The 24,043-nt window shown below is 36.7% G+C and overlaps 3 protein-coding genes and 1 pseudogene across 4 annotated transcripts; 2 read left to right on the top strand and 2 right to left on the bottom strand.

The window, feature by feature from the left end:
* Nucleotides 1-128: 128 nt before the first annotated feature.
* LOC110410699 (sugar transport protein 12-like) lies at nt 129-3,454 on the bottom strand (annotated as a pseudogene). The gene is made up of 5 exons (XR_016351623.1): nt 3,322-3,454; nt 2,878-3,203; nt 1,205-1,834; nt 636-1,098; nt 129-241 (listed from the first exon to the last, which is right to left on the bottom strand). The product of XR_016351623.1 is annotated as a sugar transport protein 12-like (transcript).
* Nucleotides 3,455-7,806: 4,352 nt separating this feature from the next.
* LOC110410694 (sugar carrier protein C-like) lies at nt 7,807-10,404 on the bottom strand. Its single transcript, XM_021420539.2, has 4 exons — nt 10,235-10,404; nt 9,811-10,136; nt 8,601-9,230; nt 7,807-8,475 (listed from the first exon to the last, which is right to left on the bottom strand). The coding sequence occupies exons 1-4, from the start codon at nt 10,365-10,367 to the stop codon at nt 8,011-8,013; spliced, it is 1,554 nt and encodes a 517-aa protein (XP_021276214.1). The 5' UTR covers nt 10,368-10,404; the 3' UTR covers nt 7,807-8,010.
* Nucleotides 10,405-13,645: 3,241 nt separating this feature from the next.
* LOC110418972 (ethylene-responsive transcription factor ERF027-like) lies at nt 13,646-15,055 on the top strand. Its single transcript, XM_021431819.2, has one exon. It carries the CDS (start codon nt 13,814-13,816, stop codon nt 14,507-14,509), a length of 696 nt encoding a protein of 231 aa, XP_021287494.1. The 5' UTR covers nt 13,646-13,813; the 3' UTR covers nt 14,510-15,055.
* Nucleotides 15,056-22,158: 7,103 nt separating this feature from the next.
* DDF2 (Integrase-type DNA-binding superfamily protein) lies at nt 22,159-23,297 on the top strand. Its single transcript, XM_021423549.2, has one exon. It carries the CDS (start codon nt 22,420-22,422, stop codon nt 23,143-23,145), a length of 726 nt encoding a protein of 241 aa, XP_021279224.1. The 5' UTR covers nt 22,159-22,419; the 3' UTR covers nt 23,146-23,297.
* Nucleotides 23,298-24,043: the final 746 nt, after the last annotated feature.

A 24,043-nucleotide genomic window follows, 5' to 3' on the forward strand; every position in this document is an offset into this window, starting at 1 on the left:
AGGTAATGGAATCAAAAAAAGGCCAAGAGTATGACCAATGGGTCACTCTAGTTGTTTTAGAGAGATTGTGTTGACCATAGACTAACCCAAATTTAAGTTGGGTTTTAGAGTGAATGAACTATGAACCTCTAACCAGCCCAAGCCACTACGAAGCTGAGCCTCAATTTGCCCATAGTTTCAAAAGAGATTACTATGGAGAACTTAACAAACAGGAATTGAGCATGAATATCAACACAAACTCCTGTTAATGTCATTGATATCAAATCCAAACTAACAAACAACGACTAAAGGAAAAGCTCGGTAATTTTAATAAACCACACTCTAGTCTAAAAGTCAAACGCTTAAACTAAAAATTTAAGTGCGTAACACCACTTTGTGTGTTCTGTGTTCTATGGACGGGCTATACGATGACTCAGTTTTTGTTTAGATTATCTGCTGAATAGTAAGGTACCTTTTCTCTCTGGTTGTTACTTGAACAAGAGAATCTCACTGAGGGGAATGGCTACAGGTTCTTGTCAATGATTGGGCTGCCGCAGGGTGCAAAACTGAGTTGAAGTTGGGTCTGAGAAAAGAGTTATTACAGCATATAAACAAAGCAAAACAAAAAGGAAAAGAGCAATCCTACCCGACTAAACTTTACACAGATCCTCCCCTCTTTGCCATCTCATAGTTTGGATCTTCATCGTTGACAAACTTTCTCCAGTAAGGATGGTTTTTCCAAATAATGGTCATTTCTTCAATGGGGACTCCCTTAGTCTCAGGAAAGAGCTTGTAGATGAAGACGCTCATCACCACAACACAACAGGCAAAGAAGATGAAGAGGCCGAATTTCAAATGGCAAAGCATGGAGGTGAAGGCTTGCGCTACGGCGAAAGTGAAGATCATGTTGACGGAAACGTTGACACTTTGAGCAGCGGAACGGATTTCAAGCGGGAAGATTTCACTGGGCACCAGCCAGCCCAGGGGACCCCATGACCAGCCAAAGCCAGCAATGTAAATGCACATGGCTACCACCACGAGAATTGAGTACCACCTAGGCAGCTCACCAGGGTTTCCACTCGTACCAAATTTGGCAGCAATTGCAGCAGTCATAACAGCCTTCACATACAAATAAATCAACAAATGATGAAACAAGTAAAATACAGTACAAGTTTTGTATATTCTTTGTACAGGAAAGAAAATTAACAAATAAGAAAATTCATACCTGACAAATAAACATTTGAATCCCACCCCAAAGGAAAAGTGTCCTCCTTCCAAACTTATCAGCAGTAAAACTCGAAATAACGGCTGCTATACAGATGCAAAGGCCAGTGATCATTGAGGACATGAGGGATGCGTTGTCCCCAAATCCCATGCTCTTGAACAGAACAGGAGCATAGAACACAAACACATTCACGCCAGTTAATTGTTGAAAGGAAGGAATGAATATAGAAAACGTGAGCTGCGGCCTGTACTTCCGTCTGAAAATATCTCTCCAAGGGTGTTTAACCAACTTGGATGCCTCACTAGCTTCAACCAAGTCATTGAACTCCTCATCCACATTGTCAATGCCACGGATTTTCTTGAGCAGAACTGTAGCCTCATCCAATTCGCCACGTTCAATCAAAGAGTTTGGTGTGTCAGAGAGGCAGAAAGAACCAAGAAAAATGATCAAGCCAGGGACAACAGCTCCTCCCAAGCTCAAGCGCCAACCCCATCCACCTTCAATCTTAGCGAAGTAATAGTTCAACAAGTTGGCGACAAATATGCCAAATGTAATCGTTATTTGGAACATAATGTTCAGAGCACCTCGATATCTAAAGGGAGCCATCTCGGACAAATAGATTGGAACCGACTGCAAAAAATAAAATAAAAAATTATCCGTTTGTATTACAATATATGCATGAAATTTATATAGGCAACTTGGCTGTGATTAAATGTTTAGCATTGATTTATTACATTATAAAAAATTTTCTTTTATACTAATCCATCCAAAAAATTTAATTTCTAATGTCAACTATAAGCAAACAAAACCCTAGATAAAAAGAGAGAAGAAAATTATTTTCCCAAAATTGTATATATATTTATTTTGAAAAGCTGGAAATATAGTAATGCTCAAGGAACCTTACAAAGTTGCAGTTTAGCAACAAAGGGTCTTTCAAAAAATAGACCCGTTCCAGACCAACACAGAGGGAGCACCATTCTCCCTATGCTGGGAAATGCAGAAAAATTACCAAGAAAAAGAATAACAACCCCGAAACAATCAACCTCAGAGGCCAAGACACACACATTCACTTGCACAGAATCTCAGCCGCATAACAACAATATAAACTGCATCCTGTACAGATCAGAAAACAAGAAGGATTCCCATTCCCACCCTACCCTTCCTCACCCTCGGTAGCCACACCTTGGTGAACCACCAACAACATGTCACGTGGCCTTTTAACTCCTTCCTTTGCAAGCGGATCAGCCTCCTCCTTTGTCTCCCTAAGCATGTGTTGGACCACACCTTGATTTTGCAGCTTATTACCTCAATGTGTCACATAAGAAAGAGAGCAATTTCCATGGTGTGGATAAAGTATTTCGTACCCACCAAATTTGTATATTGATTTTCTTTTTGGAAAGAGAGAAATTTCATTGTATAAAGAGGGAAAGAACATCCTTTAGCGTCGCTGACAGAGAAATTTGTATATTGATACCATTATCCCAAAAAAAAAAATATTAAAATTAAACAAATTGTATAAATTTGTCTACTAAATGAATGACTTAATTATTAAATATGCACTGTTCTAATAACATGTGATGATAGTTTTAAAAATAAAACAAAATAAAGAGAACACCATGAATATATCCTCAAGAAAATTAATTTGAAGTAATTAAGAAAACTATGGTAGGTACCTGATTAGCAGCTCCAACACCAAAACCAAGTAGAATCCGACCAATATAAAGCATTTCAATGTTTTGAGCAAAGCCATTGAGAAGGGCACCAATGGTGAAAAGTAAACCTCCAGTCATCATCGTCATCTTCCTCCCAAACAATCGCGTCACCGTCGATGCTACTAAAGACGATAAAAGAGCAGCCAAATACAGCGAGGATGTAAAGAACGTTAGTTTTTGACTGTCAAACTTGCAGTATTGATCATCCGAAGGTTTGATGGATATTTCCTTCTTGTAAACAGCCGGGAAAAACTTTTCCAAGAAAGGATTCATGGATGTAACTCCACCTATAGAGAACCAATTCAAGGAAACCCCCTCGTTAATTAGAATTCCAAAAGCAATAGAGGAAGAAGAAAATAAAACCTTGAGAAATCGATAGTTAAAGTTTAGTCGAATAACTTTTACCTGAAATACCAAGATCATAACCAAAGATCAAACCACCCGAAGCAGCGATAATGCACGTGAAAAAGACCCTGGAAGTAAATCTGCCAGGATACTCTTTCCCGGAACCCGCTGGAGCGATAACTCCTCCAGCCATCGTCAAAAGCAGTAGCTTAGCAAAGGAGATCAGGAAAAGCAAAACTAGGTAAACGGAAGAGAGAATTGAAGTAACAAAGGAGTGAGAGTCAGAGAGTGAGAGAAAGCCTTTGCCCTAGACGCAAGGCTAGTCCAATAATTATTCGGAAATTCGGATACTGTTTAGATTCTCTCTTTAAATACACGTACAAAATCGAAACAGTTTTATATAATCACAAGGGATGGGTAGATATTTGTGATACTAAAAGGAAAAAGAATTTTGAAACTTGCGAATTAGAATTAGAATTAGAGTTTGGTTTGGAGCCTAATTTTGATATTACATCCAATCATATGCTGAGTCAAGTTTTCATATATATTTTCTTTTAAAAAAAATTGCAAACACAATAAACTTCTTCCAATCCCATAGTTTGAGCAAAAGGGATAATAGTAAGAAAAAGCTCAAATCCTCTTTACCCGAAGGTCATCTATATATATTTTCTAACCAATAATTTGTGAAATTGGCAGTGGATGCACGTGGTGTTGACGCATCAAATTGCAGATTAATTTCAAAGAGGGTGTGAGGGGAGGGAAAAGGTCTACAAGTAGAGGCAATAATAGAATATTGTTGTAATTTAAGTTTACAGGACTTTTAAATTTTTAAAATTTCTGGTTAATTAAGTGGCGATATGTTTTTTCCATTAAGCTGATGTTTTATTAATATATGAAAAATAATATACAAAGTAGATTAAGTATCTGTTTGGTCTTTTTTTTTCAACTTAATTATTTATTTTTTAAAAGTAAAAATCACATTAAACAGGATTTTTTTTGAGAAATTTTTTTTAAAAATAAAATTTAAAAAACTCCAAAAAGTAACTCTTTTTTTCTTTTTAAAAAAACACTTTAATTTTTTAAAAAATATTCCCTCTTTCAATCAACTTCTCTTTCCTCTCCCTCCTTCTGCCAACGATGCAAACTAGAAAATAACAGATCTAAAAACACCATAGATTACATTGGAAATCTCTTCTAATCAAAAGACTGATCACTACCCTCATCAAAACGGAAGCAGCATGAGCATCGGTATGGAATCCAATAAAACATTAAGCACAAGTTAGACAAACATCAGCATGAGCATAAGAGCTCTCGAACAAGGAGATCACGTGGCAAGGGCGTGGAATGCTTATGGTTTAGAGTCACGTGTTTATCACTTGACTTGATAAGTAAATAGATTAGTAACAGCTGTAAATAGAAAGTAGTGGTATACTTACCGCCCAATCGCGGATTTTTTTTTTTAATTTGTTAGGACATTCAATCTCTAGTTAATTCATATTACTTTCTCTCACTAAGCCTTATGACAGAGCATAAATAGGGCCTTGTAATTACTTGTACAGTTGAGTGAAATACTTGAAGAATTTCCCAAACTCTCTCCCCTACTCACGATTCAAGCATTGCTATCAATTAATAATATGGATTATATCTGCAACCTTTAGTTCCACCACCTCCTCAACCCGTTGGTTCCTCTCCATGACAATAATTATAACTCCATGACCATGATAAAGGTTCTTAGAATTCATTGTACTTGGCTCAACAAGAATCAAGTCCCCTGTACTGGGAGAGGACCATAATGGTGTAGTGAATACTGGGATGGGTTTGTGTAATTTTGCTCAATACTGTCCACCCATGCAATTTTGACGATTATGCTCATGATGTGTTGTGCATGGACCAAAAAATTGCGAGTAGGCTTTTGTTGGAGGCCAAGCTTTGGTTACTCCTTTAATGTAATCTTTCTTCAGAAGAAAAAAAAAAATCAAGTCCCCTATAAATTAATTATGTTGTTGCAAGTTTTGAAGCTCCAAAAATGTGTAAGTATCACGAGGAAAGTGCCTCTATCCCACATTGAATAGAAACGGGAGGTCTTGGGCTCCTTATAAGTAGGTGTGCTGCATAACTTTATAAGCGCGTTTATGGGGGAGAGAGTAATGACCCCGTGACAAGTGGTATCAGAGCGGATCGAACCTCGTTTGACTCACGCCAAGCACCCGGGCCTAGGGGGATTCAGGATAGGCAAGGTGGCCAAGTGCCTGGGCCTAGGGGGACTCAGGGTAGGCAGGTTGGCAGACGGCAACGAGAACGTTGCCGGAATCGAGTGGAAGAGAGTATCACGAGGAAAGTACCTCTATCCCACATCGGACAGGAACGGGAGGTAATAATCCCGTGACACAAGAACCCACTTAACCTCAAGCATGTTGTAGCATTGATTTCTTGTAAAGCTCTTGGACCACCCTTCCAAGTTCCACCTTAATGAACTAGTTGTTTAGCCACCGCCAAGCTTTTTCTTTCAATTCCTTAAACGTCTTATCATCATTGAATGTGATTAGGGATTTTTTTGGGTGCTAATTTCCTTGCGGGTAAGTTGGAGCAGCCATCCATAAAAACCATCTCCAAAAGCTCCTTGGGTTAAACTTGGTAGTTAGCAGTGGCTATAGCATCTGATCTATTCTTTTGTGGAGTGTTTACCGAGAGGCCAACACATGCGCAGACACTCTAGCAATGCAAGGGTTATACCGGGAGCATATTTCATTGTTGCATGGATTTGACTGAGGGAATTGTTGTGGATGCTGTGACTTATTTTCTGCTTGATGACAGATTGCAGGGATGGAATACCGTTACGTTGGAAACCAACCAGATTTGGATGAAATATGGATGACATGTACACCATTCGAATGATGGATGGCAAGGATTGATTGGGTACAGGTACAGAATGTCGCAAGGCTAAGCAAGAAAAGGAAACAGCCCTGCAGGTTCCGTTTCTTCTTCGTACTGGGTTCGGATTCATGCAATGGCTGTAAATTTTCAATGCAACTGTAATGTAAAGATTATGGGATGGGCCACTGCGTTTGAATGTATATAGGGACAGGGTACGGTTCACTGACATATTTTTGTCAGCCACTGATATGTGCTAGGAGTCCAGGCTGATCTTTCTTTGGCCTTGCACTTCGGCTATAACTTGTACTCTCTGCATCTTCTCTTTTAATGAAATGAAATATTGACTTTCAAAAAAAATAAAATTGCAGGGGAGATCAGAAAATAAAATCTGTTTTACTGCCCTTGTGTTTTGGATACCAGATAGCATTGTGTTTTTTATATAATTAGGTGAGCTGCAATGCTGGCAACAGGCGATCTGTTTCAGATTCCACCAGCATGTGCTTTGTATGCTAGGTGATTTGTAAGCTAATAGCTGATGATGTGTAACACAGTGTGCTCTGCAAGCTAGGCGATTTGTATGCCTGGAGTCTTGTAACAGGTTGTAAGGAGCAACACAGTATTGCATCCTATTTACCATTTTTTTTCTTAAAGAGGTAACCTCTCCACTGCTTTGTTTTTGTTCAAATGTTGTTCAACGTCTATTTCTGTCTGCTTTGCTTTTCCTTTTTCACCTTTAAAGCTTGAACATATGACATTTTTCTAGTTTGTGATGATGCCTGCTTCTCACCATGGTTTTTAATCTGATCACTTCTCCTTTCAAATCCCTGTATTCTTTAGCTCCCTATTTGCATTTTCCCTTTTGAAAGGAAAAGTTATATTGAGCATTGTCTCATAAAAGAGACTTTGTACAGCAGAGCCACTAAGGGCTTAAGCTACAAAAGGGTCCTCCCAGTGAGGACTGGCAAACATCAGAAGTACTTGGTGTGCCAACAGAACAGAAAGAAGAAATAAACCAGCACAATAAGCCCACAAACAACCCATCAAAAGGTCTGCTCTACATGACCGTCAACCTCACAACCGTTTATAAAAGATCCTCAGGAGGTTCGAAATTTCAATCCCTTTGGTGAAGAACAAAGTAGGCACTGAAATTAGCATCCCTCAAGACTCCAGCTTTGGCCAGACCGTCTGCCAGTAAGTTCATTTCTCTTCTGATGTGGCTGAAAGTAACCTTTTTAATCGTTTTAAAGCCCCCTATTTTGTTCAAACTTGCTTCCTCTTAAAAATTAAAAAAGAAAAGAAAAACTCTCCCACCATACCTTAGTAAATTTCCTCCCAATCTATGATTAACCTTCAATCTCTCATTCGCACTTCTCACTTCAGACAGATATTCAAACCTAACAAAGCCAAATTTCTTCCCTCTTCTTCATGATATGAGCATCAATCACTCTGCCAACTTGCTGAAAGATCTCACAACCACCTCCTACGAACTTTGTCAGGAATATTGTTAACAAACACTGAAACTTTTTACTCAGTTAAGTAATAGAGTACATATAGAGTTATAATATGTATCAAATATAAACCTTAAGTATAAAAGAATGATTCATTGAAGTTTTTATACATATTTTTTATCATCTTATACAATTTTAATAATTTATTCGTTTTATCTTTAAATTTAATTATTATATAATTATGTTGGATGAAATATCTCACAAATTTGACATAAAGAAACTTACTTAAGCTTTGTTCTAACAAAAACAACGGCTAGAGAAAATCGCAAAATTAAAAAAAAAAAATTTACCCAAAACCAAGAACGAAACTAATAAAGGTAAAAAAGAAGGCAAAGAAGAAGCATGCAGAGTACTCCACAACCAAACTTTAGAGAGATCGTCCCTTCTTTGCCATCTCACAATCTTGATCTTCATCGGTAGTGAGAAACTTTCTCCAATAAGGGTGCTTTTTCCACACAATGGTCATTTCTTCAATGGGGACTCCCTTTGTCTCAGGAAGGAACATGTAGATGAAGATGCTCATCGCCACGACACAACAGGCAAAGAAGATGAAGAAGCCGAATTTCAATTGGCAAAGCATGGCGGTGAAGATTTGCGCTAAGACGAAGGTGCAAAACATGTTGACGGAGACAGTGATACATTGAGCAGCGGAACGGACTTCAAGTGGGAATATTTCACTAGGCACTAGCCAACCTAGAGGACCCCATGACCAGGCATAGCCGGCAATGTAAATGCACATGAATGCTACCACACAAAGTGAGAACCACATGGGCAGTTCACCAGGGTTTCCACTCGCACCAAACTTGTAAGCAATTAAACCGGTCATAACAATCTACACATACATATAATAAGAGATTTGGAAAGGATAAGAAGTCGTATCTTTGTAATTGTGAGGGATCAATGAAAATTAATCCAGAAGAAAAAGAATCAGAAGACGAATAAGAATCATTCATTTACCTGACATAATAACATTTGAAGACCACCCTGAAGGAAAAGCGTCCTCCTTCCAAACTTATCAACACAGATGATCGAAACTACTGTTGCTAAAGCATTAACAATGCTAGTGATCACTGAGGACATGAGGGCCGCGTTGTTACCAAATCCCATGCTCTTGAACAGAACAGGAGCGTAGAACACAAACACATTCATGCCAGTGAATTGCTGACAGAAAGGAATTAAGACAGCAAAGCTGAGTTGAGGCCTGTACTTCCTTTTGGAAATATCTCTCCAAGGGCTTTTCACCAACTTGGACGCCTCACTAGCTGCACACAAATCATTGAACTCCTCATCAACATTATCAACACCACGGATTTCTTTTAGCAGAACTCTAGCCTCGTCAAATTTGTCGCGTTCAAGCAAAGAGTTTGGTGTGTCAGAGAGGAAAAAGGAACTGAAAAAAATGATCAAACCAGGGACAACAGCTCCACCCAAGCTCAAGCGCCAACCCCAGCCAGCTTTAATCTTAGCAGAGAAGTAGTTCAACAAGTTGGCGACAAATATACCTATGGTAATTGACATTTGGAACATGATGTTCATAGCACCTCGATATTTAAAGGGAGCAATTTCAGACAAATATATCGGGACGGACTGCATAAAATAAAATCAAAACCATCGTTATTGAATGTTTGCATTACAATATCTGCATGAAAGTTATGTTGTGACCTTGACTATCATTAAATATCTTCACATTGATTCATCATACAAATCTAATCAAACAAAATTAATTTCTAATTTCAAAATGGATTTTGTTTAAGCAAAAAAAAAATTTTCAAATATATGCGCACAAAACTTTGATTAAAAAGAAAACCTTTTGTCAAAATTTGATATTGATATCATTATTTTAAAAAAAAAGAGTAAGGATATTTTAACTAGTACAAGAATAATGCATTTTATGATTTTTTTTCTTTATGAATCGAGAAAGATCTTTTAGTATTGATGAAGTTAAAAATTTATATTTAATGTAATGAAAATCTGTCTAAAATAATAATTCAAATATCTAAAAGTGAACAAATAACTATAGTTCTATATGACATGCTTTGTTATAATATCATGTGATGGTAATTAAATTAGAAAAAAAAATGAAAGAACAACAACATGAATATATCTAACGAAATCAAGATGTCAAGAAATGGAATAAAGAAGAAAAAAAAATGGCTATGGTAGGTGCCTGATTAGCAAATCCAACGCCGAAACCGAGAAACATCCGACCAACAATAAGCATGGCAATGTTTTCAGCAAAGCCATTGAGAACGGCACCGCCGGCGAAAAGCAAACCTCCGAACATCATCGTCATCTTCCTTCCACACGCTCGGGTTATCGTGGCTGCTACCATGGACGAAAAAAGAGCAGCCAAATACAGTGAAGATGTAAACAGCGTCAGTACTTGGCTGTCAAACTTGCAGTATTGATCATCCGAAGGTTTAGTTGATATTTCCTTCTTGTAAACTTCCGGAAAGAATTTTTCCAAAAAAGGGTCCATGGATGTAACTCCACCTACAATCCAAGCAATAACATAAAAACAAATGGTTTGAAGATGGAAAAGGATAAATAAAAACCCTGACAAAAGATCGTTTTAAAGGAATAACATTTACCTGAAATACCAAGATCATAACCAAAGATCAAACCACCTGTAGCGGCGATAATGCAAGTATATAAGACCTTGGAAGTGAAATTTCCAGGATAATTTTTCTCGGAACCGGCTGAAGGCATACCTCCACCAGCCATTGTCTCAAATGAACTAAAGAGTCCGCTAGCAAAAGGAGGCAACTCCAAAGAAATGCAGAAAGAATGAAATGAGGAAGAGGTAATAAAGAAGTGAGGATGAGAAGCGGCTTCAATATGTGTGCGAGAGGACGTCCTATACTCACTCCGGATTTGGATAACAAATCGCTTCCAAAGAATCGCTGAAAATATCTCAACAGTTTATTTATTCACACTTTTTTAGCCAAACGATGGGCAGATTGTTGCCTTAATTTTTTTAAAAAAAAATTTAAAAAATAATCATTTGATTAAATATGGATATTTTATATATGATAGGTGAAATGGAATATCTAGTGCACTGTTGTTGCAATAAAATCATCTATTTTTAACATTCGAAGAGAGTGGGTTAAGTACTTAGAAAAAGATATATAATTCCAGGGGACTAACAACCGACAATGTTAAGGCCGAGGCTCACACTTCAGTTTCAAGTCTTCTATTATGGTTGAATGAAGGTGAAATTGACAAAAAGAAAATTCTTGTATTTTACAAATTCTTATAGATTCAACCCTTGACTAAGTCTATCCGTCACAGTCACCTTTTCTATAAGGGGGTTGATATTTTGAAGCAGCATGCGAATAAATATTGAGCAGCTTGGAACCCAGTATGGGCTTCAGATTTCTGTATATTGATGAGGCCTACTTTTCTGATCTTATGATTTACTTTGTCAACAGAAGGTTGACTTTTGAGTTGGTTTATTGAACTGATTTTTTTTCAAGTTTCAGTAGAAATCAGCTGTGTCTACTGACAACTGATCAAGAAAGGTTGCTGGGGGGAGGAGAAACTTGATCTGAATATTGCTTCAGCTAGATTTTGACAAGTAACCAAAAAATAATTTAGGGTGCATTTCATTATTACTTGTGCTACTTAATTGTTTTTTCTTTTTTCTTTTCAAAAGTTACTAAAAATGAAATGATAATTGATTAAAATGTAACATTATTTATTATATTTTTAGTTTATATATATATATAAGTAAAATCATATATAAAGTTATAAAACTTACATATTTTATGTACTTTCAAATATTATTTACTTTTATAGGAAAATACATTTTTTTAAAAAAAAATTCTACCTTTCAAAATTTTTTGTTTCTGGACCAAAAGAATAGTACCAAAAATGTCAGTTAAAACAGAGTGCAAAGAACGGAGTTAAGAATTTTGTAGGATCCTGTTTGTTCTTTGGCAATTTCTGTCTTATGTAGAGGAGATCATTTGCTTAATTAATATGGTGGGTTACATTACATATAACGCGTAATTACTCCTGCTTATGCTTATATTATCCTTTAAAGGGTATGGAATTCGTATGATGATTGGAAAAACTAGCCTGGAATTACTACATATCATAAAAGTGTTTGTTTATTGGCTGATGGAAAGAGGGCTCGTTGTTCTGAAGTTCAGACACGTTGCTGTCACTCAAGCACTGTGATTAGTGGTCGGGCGACATCAGGAACAACCACAAAAGTCCGTTTTCTCTGCAAGAAAGTTCTCTTGTTTTTTTTTTATAAAAAAAACCTTTACAAAACTGTACCTTATATTTTCTCTCTTTTCATTTTATTTTTTTTTTTAAGAAAAAAAATTCGTCGTTTCTTTACCAACAATGGTTACAGTATACATATCCTTTGCGCCTGCACTGCAATCTTGTCTTTTACATTTTTTGTCTCAATTTATTAAGGACATATGTTTTTTTAGGTCAAACAACAACAAAAAGGGGTTTCATAGGTTCATCCGAATGGTTCATAAAAACCTCAAATCCAAAGTTATTTTTTGAAAAAGTGAAAAGATCCTATATCTAATATATATCTTCCAATAATTATGTATAGATATATAGTACATGACAAGGATATAGCAAGGATTCCATTAAAATGAACAGTTAAAAAATAGTGAAACTCAAAATTAATTAAACAGCAAAAACTTGTGCGAGAACAAAGACACATTGTGGGCTCGCTTTTGCATGGAACCAGACCAGACCTTGCTGGCCAAATCTTATCCGAGGAAATTTGCCTATAGCAGCCAACTGACCAGACAAATATATGGGTTTAATTTTTGTTTGGAATTTCCAACCCTTTTCGGGGTAAGATTCAAACACGAAATGGGACCATGTAGTGGGGGCATTCATTTCATCTGATACAGAAATAGATTTTTGTCATCAAATGCTTCAATTTGACAATTACATATGGCAAAATTCTTAGGCACTTATCGAACAATTTTGTTTTTTGTACCTGGTCTTAGGAATTAATGTAACTTGATTTTGGCCATATTTAACCTAATTCATCATGAGATCGAGTTGGAATTTCTGCAGATGATCAGATGCTCCAAATATTAGGTAAACAGATTAATCAATAGAAACAGGAAAATTTACTTGTCATCAGTCTAGTCAATTGATTAATTAATTTGATTAGCGCAACTATTGATTTTGTTGGCGCGTCAAGAACCCTGTCAAAATATTTTCTTTCTTTCTTTCCTCCAAGTCTTTGACAACTGAAGGAAGTAATTAATTAAAAAACTATTTCAACATGACCCAAGAAAGACATGTAAAACTTGGATCAGGACTTCTTATTTGTCATATTATCTATTTAAAACCCATGACTGCATATTGTTTGAGCATTTAAATTGTAAATAATTGCTAAAATTTTTCTCATTATCGATCGAATTAATTACCTTAAGTACTTCACTGGACTTAAGATTTAATTGACAAGGTAGTTCAAACATGGCTTTTCCACACAGTTATGACTGCTAGCTAGCTAGCCAGCTTTGCACAAAATGCGTGTATATGAGCAACCAATTGTATCAATCACTCATCAATTCATAAACTCTCCGTTAATCCAAGAACTTTTGAGCTTGAACCTAGTAATTTAACCAATGGAGTGTGGCCTACCGCGTCCCACTACTCTTTTTCTCAATATCTGATATGTAAAACTCATACGCATAGAAACAAATTAAGCTTAGCTAGGCAAGGCTAAAAATCCACTAAAAAATTTATGCGTGTGTACTGTGAGCGTGTGCAGCAGCAAGGGGCAAGCAGCCAAGGGAGAGAAATTTTTGAAGAGCTGATGGGGTGCTATCCGAATGTATAGAAAACAGCTAAGTAATAGCTCAGTGGCTGAGTCGTAAGGCGTGTGGATATTAAACCCCCTATGTTCATATCAAAGGAAAAAACAACAGCATCCGCCCCCTTTAAACTATCGTTTTCCACTTCATACTCTGAAAGACCAAAACCCTAGAAAGGTCACTGAAACACAACTGGGAGCCACGATCTGACCCCCGAAATCCCCACGTTTTCGCCTTTTTTAGAGTACTAAAAGAGACAAAATACACTTAAACAATTCGGCATTCCATTAAATACCGACCACCAATGCCATAGATTAACCTTTCTTTCAACAAAAGTCTTTATCCTCCCCCTGCCTTGGGTTATATATGGCTGACCCTAATAATCCCACCAACGTGCCTCAATTAGACCAACCTTGCTCTCACTCGCCCGTACCATCATCATCCTTACAAGACCCAAACATCCAAGTCCCACACCCCCTCCCAACAAGTACTCACACGTGCGATAACCCATCTCCCACGTGTGACAAATTTCCTCCCATTGCTCCCAAATCCAATATGGCCTCAAGCTCCTCCGGGAAACACCCAATGTATCGTGGAATCCGGTGCCGGAGCGGTAAATGGGTGTCCGAAATCCGTGAACCACGCAAAACTACGCGTATATGGCTCGGTACGTACCCAACGCCAGAAATGGCTGCGGCTGCCTACGATGTGGCTGCCCTAGCCCTAAAAGGCGGCGAGGCTGCTGTTAACTTCCCTGGCTCTGTTGCTTCGTATCCGCTTCCTGCTTCCGCATCGTCCGCGGATATACGTAAAGCAGCTGCAGCAGCTGCTTTACTAAAAAAGGCTGAAACAACAAGTGAGATTAATCTAGGAACAGGTCATCAGGCCAAAAATGAAGAAATGACGACACAAGAATACGTGGACGAGGATGCTCTTTTGAACCTGCCAAATTTGCTGGTGGACATGGCAGAGGGACTTCTGGTGTCACCGCCGAGAATAAGCTCGACGCCATCCGATGACTCGCCGGAGAACTCCGATGGAGAAAGCTTGTGGAGCTATTAATTCATATCGATTTTTCTAATAATGCTGCTAGGAGATCCTATTTTTGGTCTTGCGATCATTTTCACTAAATGTGGGCTCGAAAAGAAGGAAGCGAGTTTGAAAATGAAGAAAGAAACAGAAAAGGAAAGAAAAAAGAAGTAGGCCTTGGCGGAATTTAATGCATCTTTGTGTGCATTATTGTCTGCCTTGGAAAGAATTTTTACATAATATTAAATAAAGACAAAATATGGGAAAACAAAAACCAGGATTTTTATGAATATGATACAAAGATTTCCAACACGTAATTAAATTTTTGGATTTAAGCCTCTGATTAGGGTTCCAATATTTCTTTGCTTACGAGTGCTGTTGTGGTATACAGATAGAAATAATGTAATATTGGCTTGTTTGTAACACTACTTTTTTGAGATGTTCTCTCACCTTCTTGTTTGTTCCTCTGCCCTTTTTTTCTTTTTACATCTTCTTTTTCTTTTCTTTCCTTCTTCTTCCTTCTTTCAGACGACTGTTTCAAACTACTTTATCCAGGAAATGAATGTCAATTCTTGATTATGTGTTAGAAGCCCATTTTTGGTTATCATTTGCTCTATCAAATATGAGAGTGGAACTCTCGATTCAAACATATTCATGAAATTTTTATACTAACACTAGATCAAATCCCTTTCTATTAATCAATCTCTTAACTTTCAGAAAGAAAAAAAACATACTCTAGATCAAACCCCTTTCTGTTAAGGGAAAGGAAAAAAGATTATCATTTCTGTATACCCACCAGCCTAATTAAAAGTGGGGGGATAGGTTTCATATACCTAAATACTTGATAAATACTACTTGATTATACGCATGCTAGCTATAAGTTATGGAAACCCATGCTTCCATGCTAAAAAATCAAACATTTCCCTCTCATTTTAAGCAAAGTTGACAAGAAGCAGATGATGTTTCTTTAATCATGTTAGGCACTAGGTAATGATGCAGAAATTTTGTGACTTTTTGGAATTCGAGAAATTATGAGTCAAAACGTTAAGAGGGGCGGGTCCTATATTGTCCTGTTTAAATGTCAATATCCGTTTGATGAAAGATTGAAAGTGAAGAATTGGATTTGAGTAATCCGAATAGAGCTAAGATGTCTCCTTGATTAAACAGTTGCACTGTTTATTTGTCGGGGGGCCCTTACTATGAACCATGAACAGGTCTCTAGATATGTTCTTCGTAATAACCATATAAACCATAATTGAGATTAAAGATGGCAATGGATTGTGTCTGCCGAGTTGTTTGACTTGAACCCAAGCCAGGGGTTTTGAGAAAACGGTTTAGATTGTAAAGTCACAAATTTCGAATATATTATTATTTATTTTTGTACATATTGATAATTTTTTAATATAAGAGGGAACATTATGATTCTGATTGAAGACCTTTATTAAAACTTTCAGTCACTTACTTCAACCACTAAAACAGATTCGAGTGACTTATGTTTATATGTACTTTCGATTTTAAAATTTGAATAATATAAAAAAATGTTGGAGAGAAGCTAAAAACAATAAAGGAAGCTAAACCTCTTGCCACTAGATGTTTCATCAAAGTTTTTCAATTTGGAATTTTCGATGGGTCAGGGATCCCAATTCTCCCTTTTACGCGTAAAGTTTGTCCCTTGAATTTTCTATAGAATTACTTGATCCATAATGTGCTAAGCTTTTAATAATTGTGTTTAGAACAGGTTCATCATTTGTCTAAGTAGAAAGGCAAAAACCCTAAGACGAAGTTCCAAAGATCTCAAGTCTCACTATAACTTTTTAGCTGGTTAATTTGTTTCTTGTCCAACCATATAAGTATGAATGCATAAAAAAAAACATTTTCCCTAATTAAAAGAGAAATTAGAGTAAAAGTTTTTCATGGAGACCGTTACCTATTCATAACCATTTTAATTTCCTAATTGAAGTCAAAAGTTAAACAAGGCCTTAGTGCAGTGAAGGCCAATGGAGATGGTGTCCATAAATAATGGAATGGGGATGCAAATGAGAATTTCCTAGAAGGCCACTCATCTTATTAATACTACTTCCTTAATTGTGTAAAAACATTATTGCAAAAGTTCTAATAAGATTTGATACATTAATACTAGTATGATCACACCGAAAACATAAAAGATTAAAGAGACAAGGCATTATCAATTGAATACATAGAAGCTAGGCTCACCTATCAAAAGATAATGTGTAAAAAATGGCAAAATAAGTCCAAAAAATTGGTCTGGTTTCACTTCACCACAATTGGGTTGATTTTTGTAAAAAAATAAAATAACATAAGCAAGGCGTTTGGGGCCAACAGTGAGATGATGGTGGGTTTTAGATCGTCCAACTTGATTATCTTAAACAAAATGTTTATCTTTATAATTCTATATGTATTTCGGTTAACAATTATGCGATTTGGTATCCTTGTAAAAAATTATTTAAATAATTTAGTAAAATATATTTAAAATATGAGAAAAGAAGTTGTGATGAAACTTTTGGAAAAAAAATTAATATAAGGGAAAATATGTATAATAATGGTGATTATAATTAAATCGTCTTGTTATCGTTTTTACACAAAATGTATATGTGTATACACGCACTTTGATTTTATTTAATTTTTATTTAAAAAATCAAAAACTATTTCAAAATCACTTCCTGTTGTACCACATACTCTAACTTCATACATCTATTAGGGCCTACATGACTTTTACTCCGCTTTAAGGAGACAAACATCCAATGATATATCTAGTGGGGCCTTTAGTGGTATGTGAGAGCACTCACAACAATGTCAAAATGCAATTTGTGAAGCTACCAAGCAATTTTATTATGTTTTAGTGCTTACCAGTTACAACCCCATTTGTGTATTATCTCTATACTCAACCCCTTGTAAGAAAACTGCTCGTCCTTTGCTCCTATCAGATATGATTTCTTATCTGTTTCGGGACTTGTCAACGAATAATTCCGAAGGAGGAAATGCCCAAAGCGTGGTCTCAAGTCGGCCAAGAATTTCAACCCACAACTCAATACAGCAACTGCCTTCAATATTGAAAACTAGCGCTAGTTTTTTGTTGGTGCCATTAAATCTAGTAATAAAATCAAAGGAAAAAGGGAATACATTTGTGGGGTTTCGTCTACGGCCAAAAATTTCGTAGCCGAAATTTTTTGCCTTTTTTTCCTTTGAATGAACGAAAGAAGTTTGACTATAAATGGCCGACATAGCCACCTTTGGTTGCTTTTTCCTCTCCCTTCACTTTCTCCCCCGGTTGGTAACGTGTCTCTCTCTCTATCTCTATCCCTCTCTGTTCAACGAGATTTTGATCTTTACATCTTTCCTGTGAGTGCAATATTAGAATCATCACGAATGAAACTGACGTCTGAAATAAACCTTTCACAGGCCAAGGGAAAAAACAGAAGCCCAACAAAAACAAAAATGAATGATGTTCATTGTGCAATAAGCATTGCATACAGCTGATAAAGGTATACGGAACAACTGCCGACCTCTCTGTATTGTCATAATCTCTATTCCCTTCTGTTTCGTGAGTTTCTCCTAGCAGTACTATCAGAATTCCAGGAATTATCGCTTGAAAGGTTTATCAAAATTAAGCTAGAATTTGTGAAGGCTTTTTCCCTCTTTCTGTTTTTCTCCCCTTTCGAAGCATGTTTGTTGAAATGATCTGTACTGCTTTAATTAAGCAGGGTTACAAACATTATAAGAATTAATTATATCTTAGAAATTACTTCAATGGTAACAAAGATGCTTTAAACCCTTTAATTAGCACAGTTTTTAAGGTTTAGAAAGCTGCATTTCTTGACTTCCTTTTTACCTGAAAATTAAATAAATTAAACTCTCTTCTTTTTGTGATGGAGAAATAATTGCACTTTGTTACCACAAAGCAATATTCCGTTTTAAGCAAGTTTCAAGGTGGTAACTCCACTACCTGCATTATGAAAATAATACTGATTTTAACTCTAATCTTAACTATTCATCGTTTTGCTTTCACATCTCACTTCTTAATTTTCAATTATATAAACCAATTATCTTTATATAAAGTTCATCGACAATATAATTCTGAATGCAGAATGAGATAATTAAAAATAAAAACATGATAGAATAAAAAATATTATCTTTAAAATAGTCGAACTATTGTTTAACATAAATATATACAACTAGTTACTGTATACAAAGGTGCATTTAACTTGGATAAGTTCAGTACTCAAAACATGGATCCATGAAGAGGGAACAAGCATCCAATGTGGCTGACACAATATTGTTTCTCTTTTATGTTAGTCTTTTCTCTTTATATAAAGAAATCCCTCTTTATTTTTTCTTTATGTAAAGAAATACCTCTCTCTCGCTCTCACGGCCCCCCCTTGCAATGCATATAAGATGGCCTAAAACTCACGTTTAGTGGCTCAGAAAAGATGTGTCTCCCAGATGATCCCAATCATTATGTCCTTTTGGTTTGTTAGTTATTATGATTTTTCTTTCTTTTTCTTTTCTTCTGTGTGTATGTATATATATATATATATATATATATGTCTTGGCATTAATTATCTGCGATCATTTCTTTGAGTTGATTCTTAACTTTAATTGATTGATGCCTACAGTACACTGTGATGTCTGGGACAAGGATATTAAAATATGAATTTCGATCCTTATCGAACACTGCATGATATCTGTGCAAACCCTTGGAACTTAATATGCATCATGAATGCATGCCTGAATTGTACATTATAGTTGGCAATTGTTTAAAAAGGGGTTCGAAGACTTTTACAGGAAAAATGAGGCTCGAACATCAACCTTTGCAGCAGGTTGTCCACTTTCGATGGTGGATGGACCATCAAGGTCAAGCTCTAAGTCTAGCTATGTCTGTTCTTTTTTTTATGGAAAGTCTAGCTATGTCTATTTATATCTTACATGAATATATATATATATATAGTCATTTATTCTTTAACATAATTTATTCTCTTAGAAAAATCCATGAGCATGATATTGTCCAAAGTTTGTCCTACAGAATTTTGAAGCTAGCGTTCACGCAGACTCTTGCATGCGATTCTTTGTCGCAAAGGACTCGACCATTTTCCACGACAATTGGCTAACTTTGCCTACGCTCACCTACATGCATAAATGGATATAATTGCCTGCGAAAATTAAATTTAGATAAAAGAAAAGAGCAGACAAATGAGTCCTTTCAATTATCATGATTTCTTTCTACTACGTACGTGCTTGAAGTAACTGATCAGGGGATGCTGAGCTTAAGAACGAAAACCAATTTGCTAAGCATAAACCAGCGAGTACATTTCTTCAAAAATCAACTCATCTTTCGTTTTAATGTGAATATTGTTTCCGTGTAGTTAATTATTTTTTGTAAATGTTCATCGATCTCAGTTTTCCACCATATTATTGCTCCTTCGCCTATGTACCAAAGGCTCTATCTCTTCCAAGTTTTCCGCTGACTTGCAAAACATGAACCTTTTCACCATGGTTTTTATTGATATTTCAATATTATACTTGGAAAAAGCATGATCCATATATCTTGCAAGTAGTTAGAAGGTGGTATTTGTATGTATGTATAAACTAAATATGCAATCAATTAATTACTATATAGAGCAGTAAGAATAACTAATACAGTGCCTAAATGGGAGTCCAACTTCAAATAAAACAAGCAAAATTGGATTACGAGATGTAAGTTGATTCCTCGACTCTGGACTTGGCATGGAAAGCTGAGGATAACTTTTGGGCTTTGTGAGCCCAATTCTAAAATATTTTATAAGACAGGCCGAGCCTAACTTTCCCTTTAATATATTTAAATGAGAGACTGGACCCAACATTCAATGCAATCCATGCTTTCAAATCGCTAGTCATATTCATGTTATTGAACTTGTGTCAAATTCATGCTATGAAAACTGTAATAGCATTATGAATGGCCTCAATAATTTTCAGGGTTGGGTTCCAGTCATGTTGCTGAGTTATGCTTAAAATTTGCCACCTCTCTGCAAGGCCCACGAATCCTTCTTGTCAAAACCCAGTCAGAGAGAAACATTTGTTCTAAAAGGTTTTAATTAGCTGTGAACCACGACTTAATTTTATTTTTAATCCTGGAATTATCGCTGAAGATTATCACCTCATTAACTACGTCACAAGATTGGGATCATCCCTTCGTCCTCGTCGGCCCTTTCCTTCCAGCGTTTCGGTGGTTGGTTGTCTTGGACAGATGTTTGCTAATCAAACTTTTTCTGCATCTCTTGATGTGGACTACCGGGGACTGTTTAACATAATAACAACAAGGAATAACATCAGTGCAGCTCTTGGTTGTCTATCATTTCACCCTTTACAGATTATAGTTTACGGACATCCGACTATGACATGACTCCTTTTTTTTCTCTTTAATTTCTCTCACGAAAATGTTAAGATAACACACCTTTTTTTTTTAACTACACAAATATTTATATGACATAAATTCCATATTTTCCTATGCTAATTATTTGTGGGTATAAATTTAAACAATTTGCCATATAAAGTAAGGTTGGAATGTGGCTAAAGCTCCTTTCCAAAAAGAAAACAGAATGAGAGGCATGGACGGATATTAAATCCAAAATGGGTCCCAACTACGTATACAAAATAGAAGCAATCATGGATCTGATCCTCAGGTGACGAAGAGAAAGTTGCATTCAGCGCACTCACTCACTCACCCATCTGGGGTATTGGAGCTGGAAAGCCCAATACGTGACATTCGTAGGAAAGATAAGGTATGAAGCCCATGATTCTACGGGGAAGTCACGTGGAAGAGACGGCAGATTAAAGAAATTTATGGCTTAATTGAAAGTGCAAATGAACTACTCCTTTAAAATAAGAAAAGGCATTTTGTAATGACGTCACCACAATGACGTTGATTTTTTTACTATTTTTATCAACAAGCATAATATGAATGGCAATTGAATACCTTAAAGTTCCTTTTTAAAGTAAACGAGGGAAATAATCTAGACAGAAACGAAGTTAAGACTAATTAATTTTTTCCAACACTGTGAATTCATTTCTTTCTAAATTAATATGTATAAAATATTATAAAAACTTAGAATCTCAATAAGTGTTCAAGAAATATTTCTTCTACAAGCTTGAATATTGTACTAGTATTTGGATATATAGAAAATCAAAGTTAGGAGCATGAGTAATTTGCAATCGACAGAGGGAAGCATTGAGGATAGAACTGAGAAACTGTTCCTTCTAGATAACAAGAGAAAACCATATTCCTTAACCAGCCTGATTTTCTTTCAAAGACTAATTTTTCTCTCTCTCTCTCTCTCTCTCTCTCGTGTTTTCCTCTCCCTAACAAGGTAGAAAAGGAAAAATAAACGTGTCAATTTCACTTCCCACCAAACACGTGGGAAACACCTTGCTTACTGAGTTTGTAAAATGTAAGCTTAGCTGGAAACAAAAGTGCACTAGGCCAAAACCACGACACCTGGAGGCTGGAACATGGGTTTTGGATTAGACTTTTTCTTCTCAGTCTGAGATATCAGGACTTTATCATATGTGGGAACATTGGACCTTCCAGCTGGCACTCTAGCATATGCGCGTCCGTGTGCAAATCGCACTCATCTCTGCCCCACTCCCCGCCTCCTAAAAAACCTATATATATCCTTCCCACACTCTCTTTGCTGCCTAAAATTCCAACTCGACAGCTTTTCTCTTTAGTCTTCACAAACTACTTCCAAAAAGATTCAACTTCCAACTGAACCCAGAATCTCAAAACAGTTAATAGTGTTTGCTGCTTAAGATCCTACACCAAAAAGTTACCGAAGTTGGCCAGCCGGAATTCTCTTCACAGAACTTGACCGTACCCTCCCCAAAGTTGCAACTAAAGCAAAACCCAGAACTCCAGAAGCACAGTTGGGCACTTTGGCTACTCATTTCCAATGGATATTTCATGCCAATTCTCTGATCTTTTCTCCTGCAAGTCTTACTCTATGCCAGCTGATAGGTTGGAGCCATCGTCATCGTCTGAAGCGGGCACCGTTCGCCGGGCTGTTCACTCTGATGAAGAAGTACTTCTGCTAGCAACAAGCAGGCCTAAGAAACGTGCAGGGCGGAGAATATTCAAGGAGACACGTCATCCGATTTTTAGAGGGGTTCGAAGAAGGAACAAAGACAAGTGGGTATGTGAATTGCGGGAGCCTAATAAAAAGACTCGCATTTGGCTTGGTACTTATCCCACCCCAGAAATGGCTGCACGGGCACATGATGTAGCTGCTTTAGCATTCAGAGGCAAGGCTGCCTGCCTTAACTTCGCTGACTCCGCTTGGAGGTTGCCTGTGCCAGCTTCAAATGATGCAGTCGATATCAGGAGAGCAGCAGCTGAGGCAGCAGAAGCATTTAGGCCTCAAGAATTGGATGTACTTTCGAGCAGCGACGCTAAGCAGGAAAGCGTCAAGGCTTCTGATGGTGAAGTTTCCAGCAGTGCCGGTAACTTAGGGAACAGTAAAATAGTGTCAGAGAAAGTTCACTTCCTAGACGAAGAAGCAATGTTCGACATGCCAAAGTTGCTCGTCAGCATGGCTGAAGGCCTTCTACTTTCTCCACCTAGGAATTGGGATGATTCCGATAGTGATATTGATGTGTCTTTGTGGAGTTACTCCATTTGATTTCTTGGGATTCAGTGTATATAGCGCAATGTTTTCGTAGTGTGTGATGTTCGATAAGGTTCTAAATACAGAGGAGAATTTGTAAAAAGAATGTTGAATTAGAAGTCAACGCATGTAATATATACGACTTCCAGAAGTTTTTTTGGTTTCAATGCATTTTCTCCTCTGTTTCTACTTGAGTCGAGCACAAATTCAATAGAAATTGGCTAGGGATATACGTTTTTATCCGAAATTGGCTTAACAATAGAAAGTGAAAGCGCGTGAGACTGTAAATGGCATCACTCCTATTGCTTTCACTTTCTGATTCTTAAGTCTTATCCATTCAATGGCCAAAAACAAAAGTCCTAGCCATTCAAATGCAAGAGATGTTGGACACAAACATTTCAAGATTTGAAACAACGTCACCCTTTTTATGTCTATCGTCACGTTCTAGTTCAATTAGCTAAGAATTGTATATTCCAAATCTATCATCAATCGATAAGAATGTGTTCAATTATAAAAAAATGTTACTAAACTTATCAGGTTTGGGTATTAAAAATTAAGTGGAAAATGGCTTTTTTTGCAAACTCTTTATGAAGGTAGAATATTAATCTAGCTTCCAGAGCAAAAGGTTTTAATAGTAATATAGTACTGTAGCCTTCGGCCTGGTACTATCAAACACTGAAAGCAAAATACAATTTTTAAACTACTATTATGTTCAGAAATTGTGTGTTTATTAAAAAGGCACTAACAGATTGACCTACTCTGGGAGAAAAATGCCGTAGTGCCGTACTTGACAACATAAAGTCAACCAATGGAAAGCTAATAATTGTAACTGCGTAAGCTAAAATGCCCGGTTAAGAGGCAAAGGATGTGTTTTAATATGGAAATGGAGAAACAATCAAAGTTGGATCCAACC

This window comes from Theobroma umbraticum, unplaced genomic scaffold (genome assembly GCF_002168275.2).
Source record: "Theobroma umbraticum cultivar Fairchild unplaced genomic scaffold, ASM216827v3 scaffold_30.0, whole genome shotgun sequence".
In the NCBI taxonomy this organism is placed as follows: domain Eukaryota; kingdom Viridiplantae; phylum Streptophyta; class Magnoliopsida; order Malvales; family Malvaceae; genus Theobroma; species Theobroma umbraticum.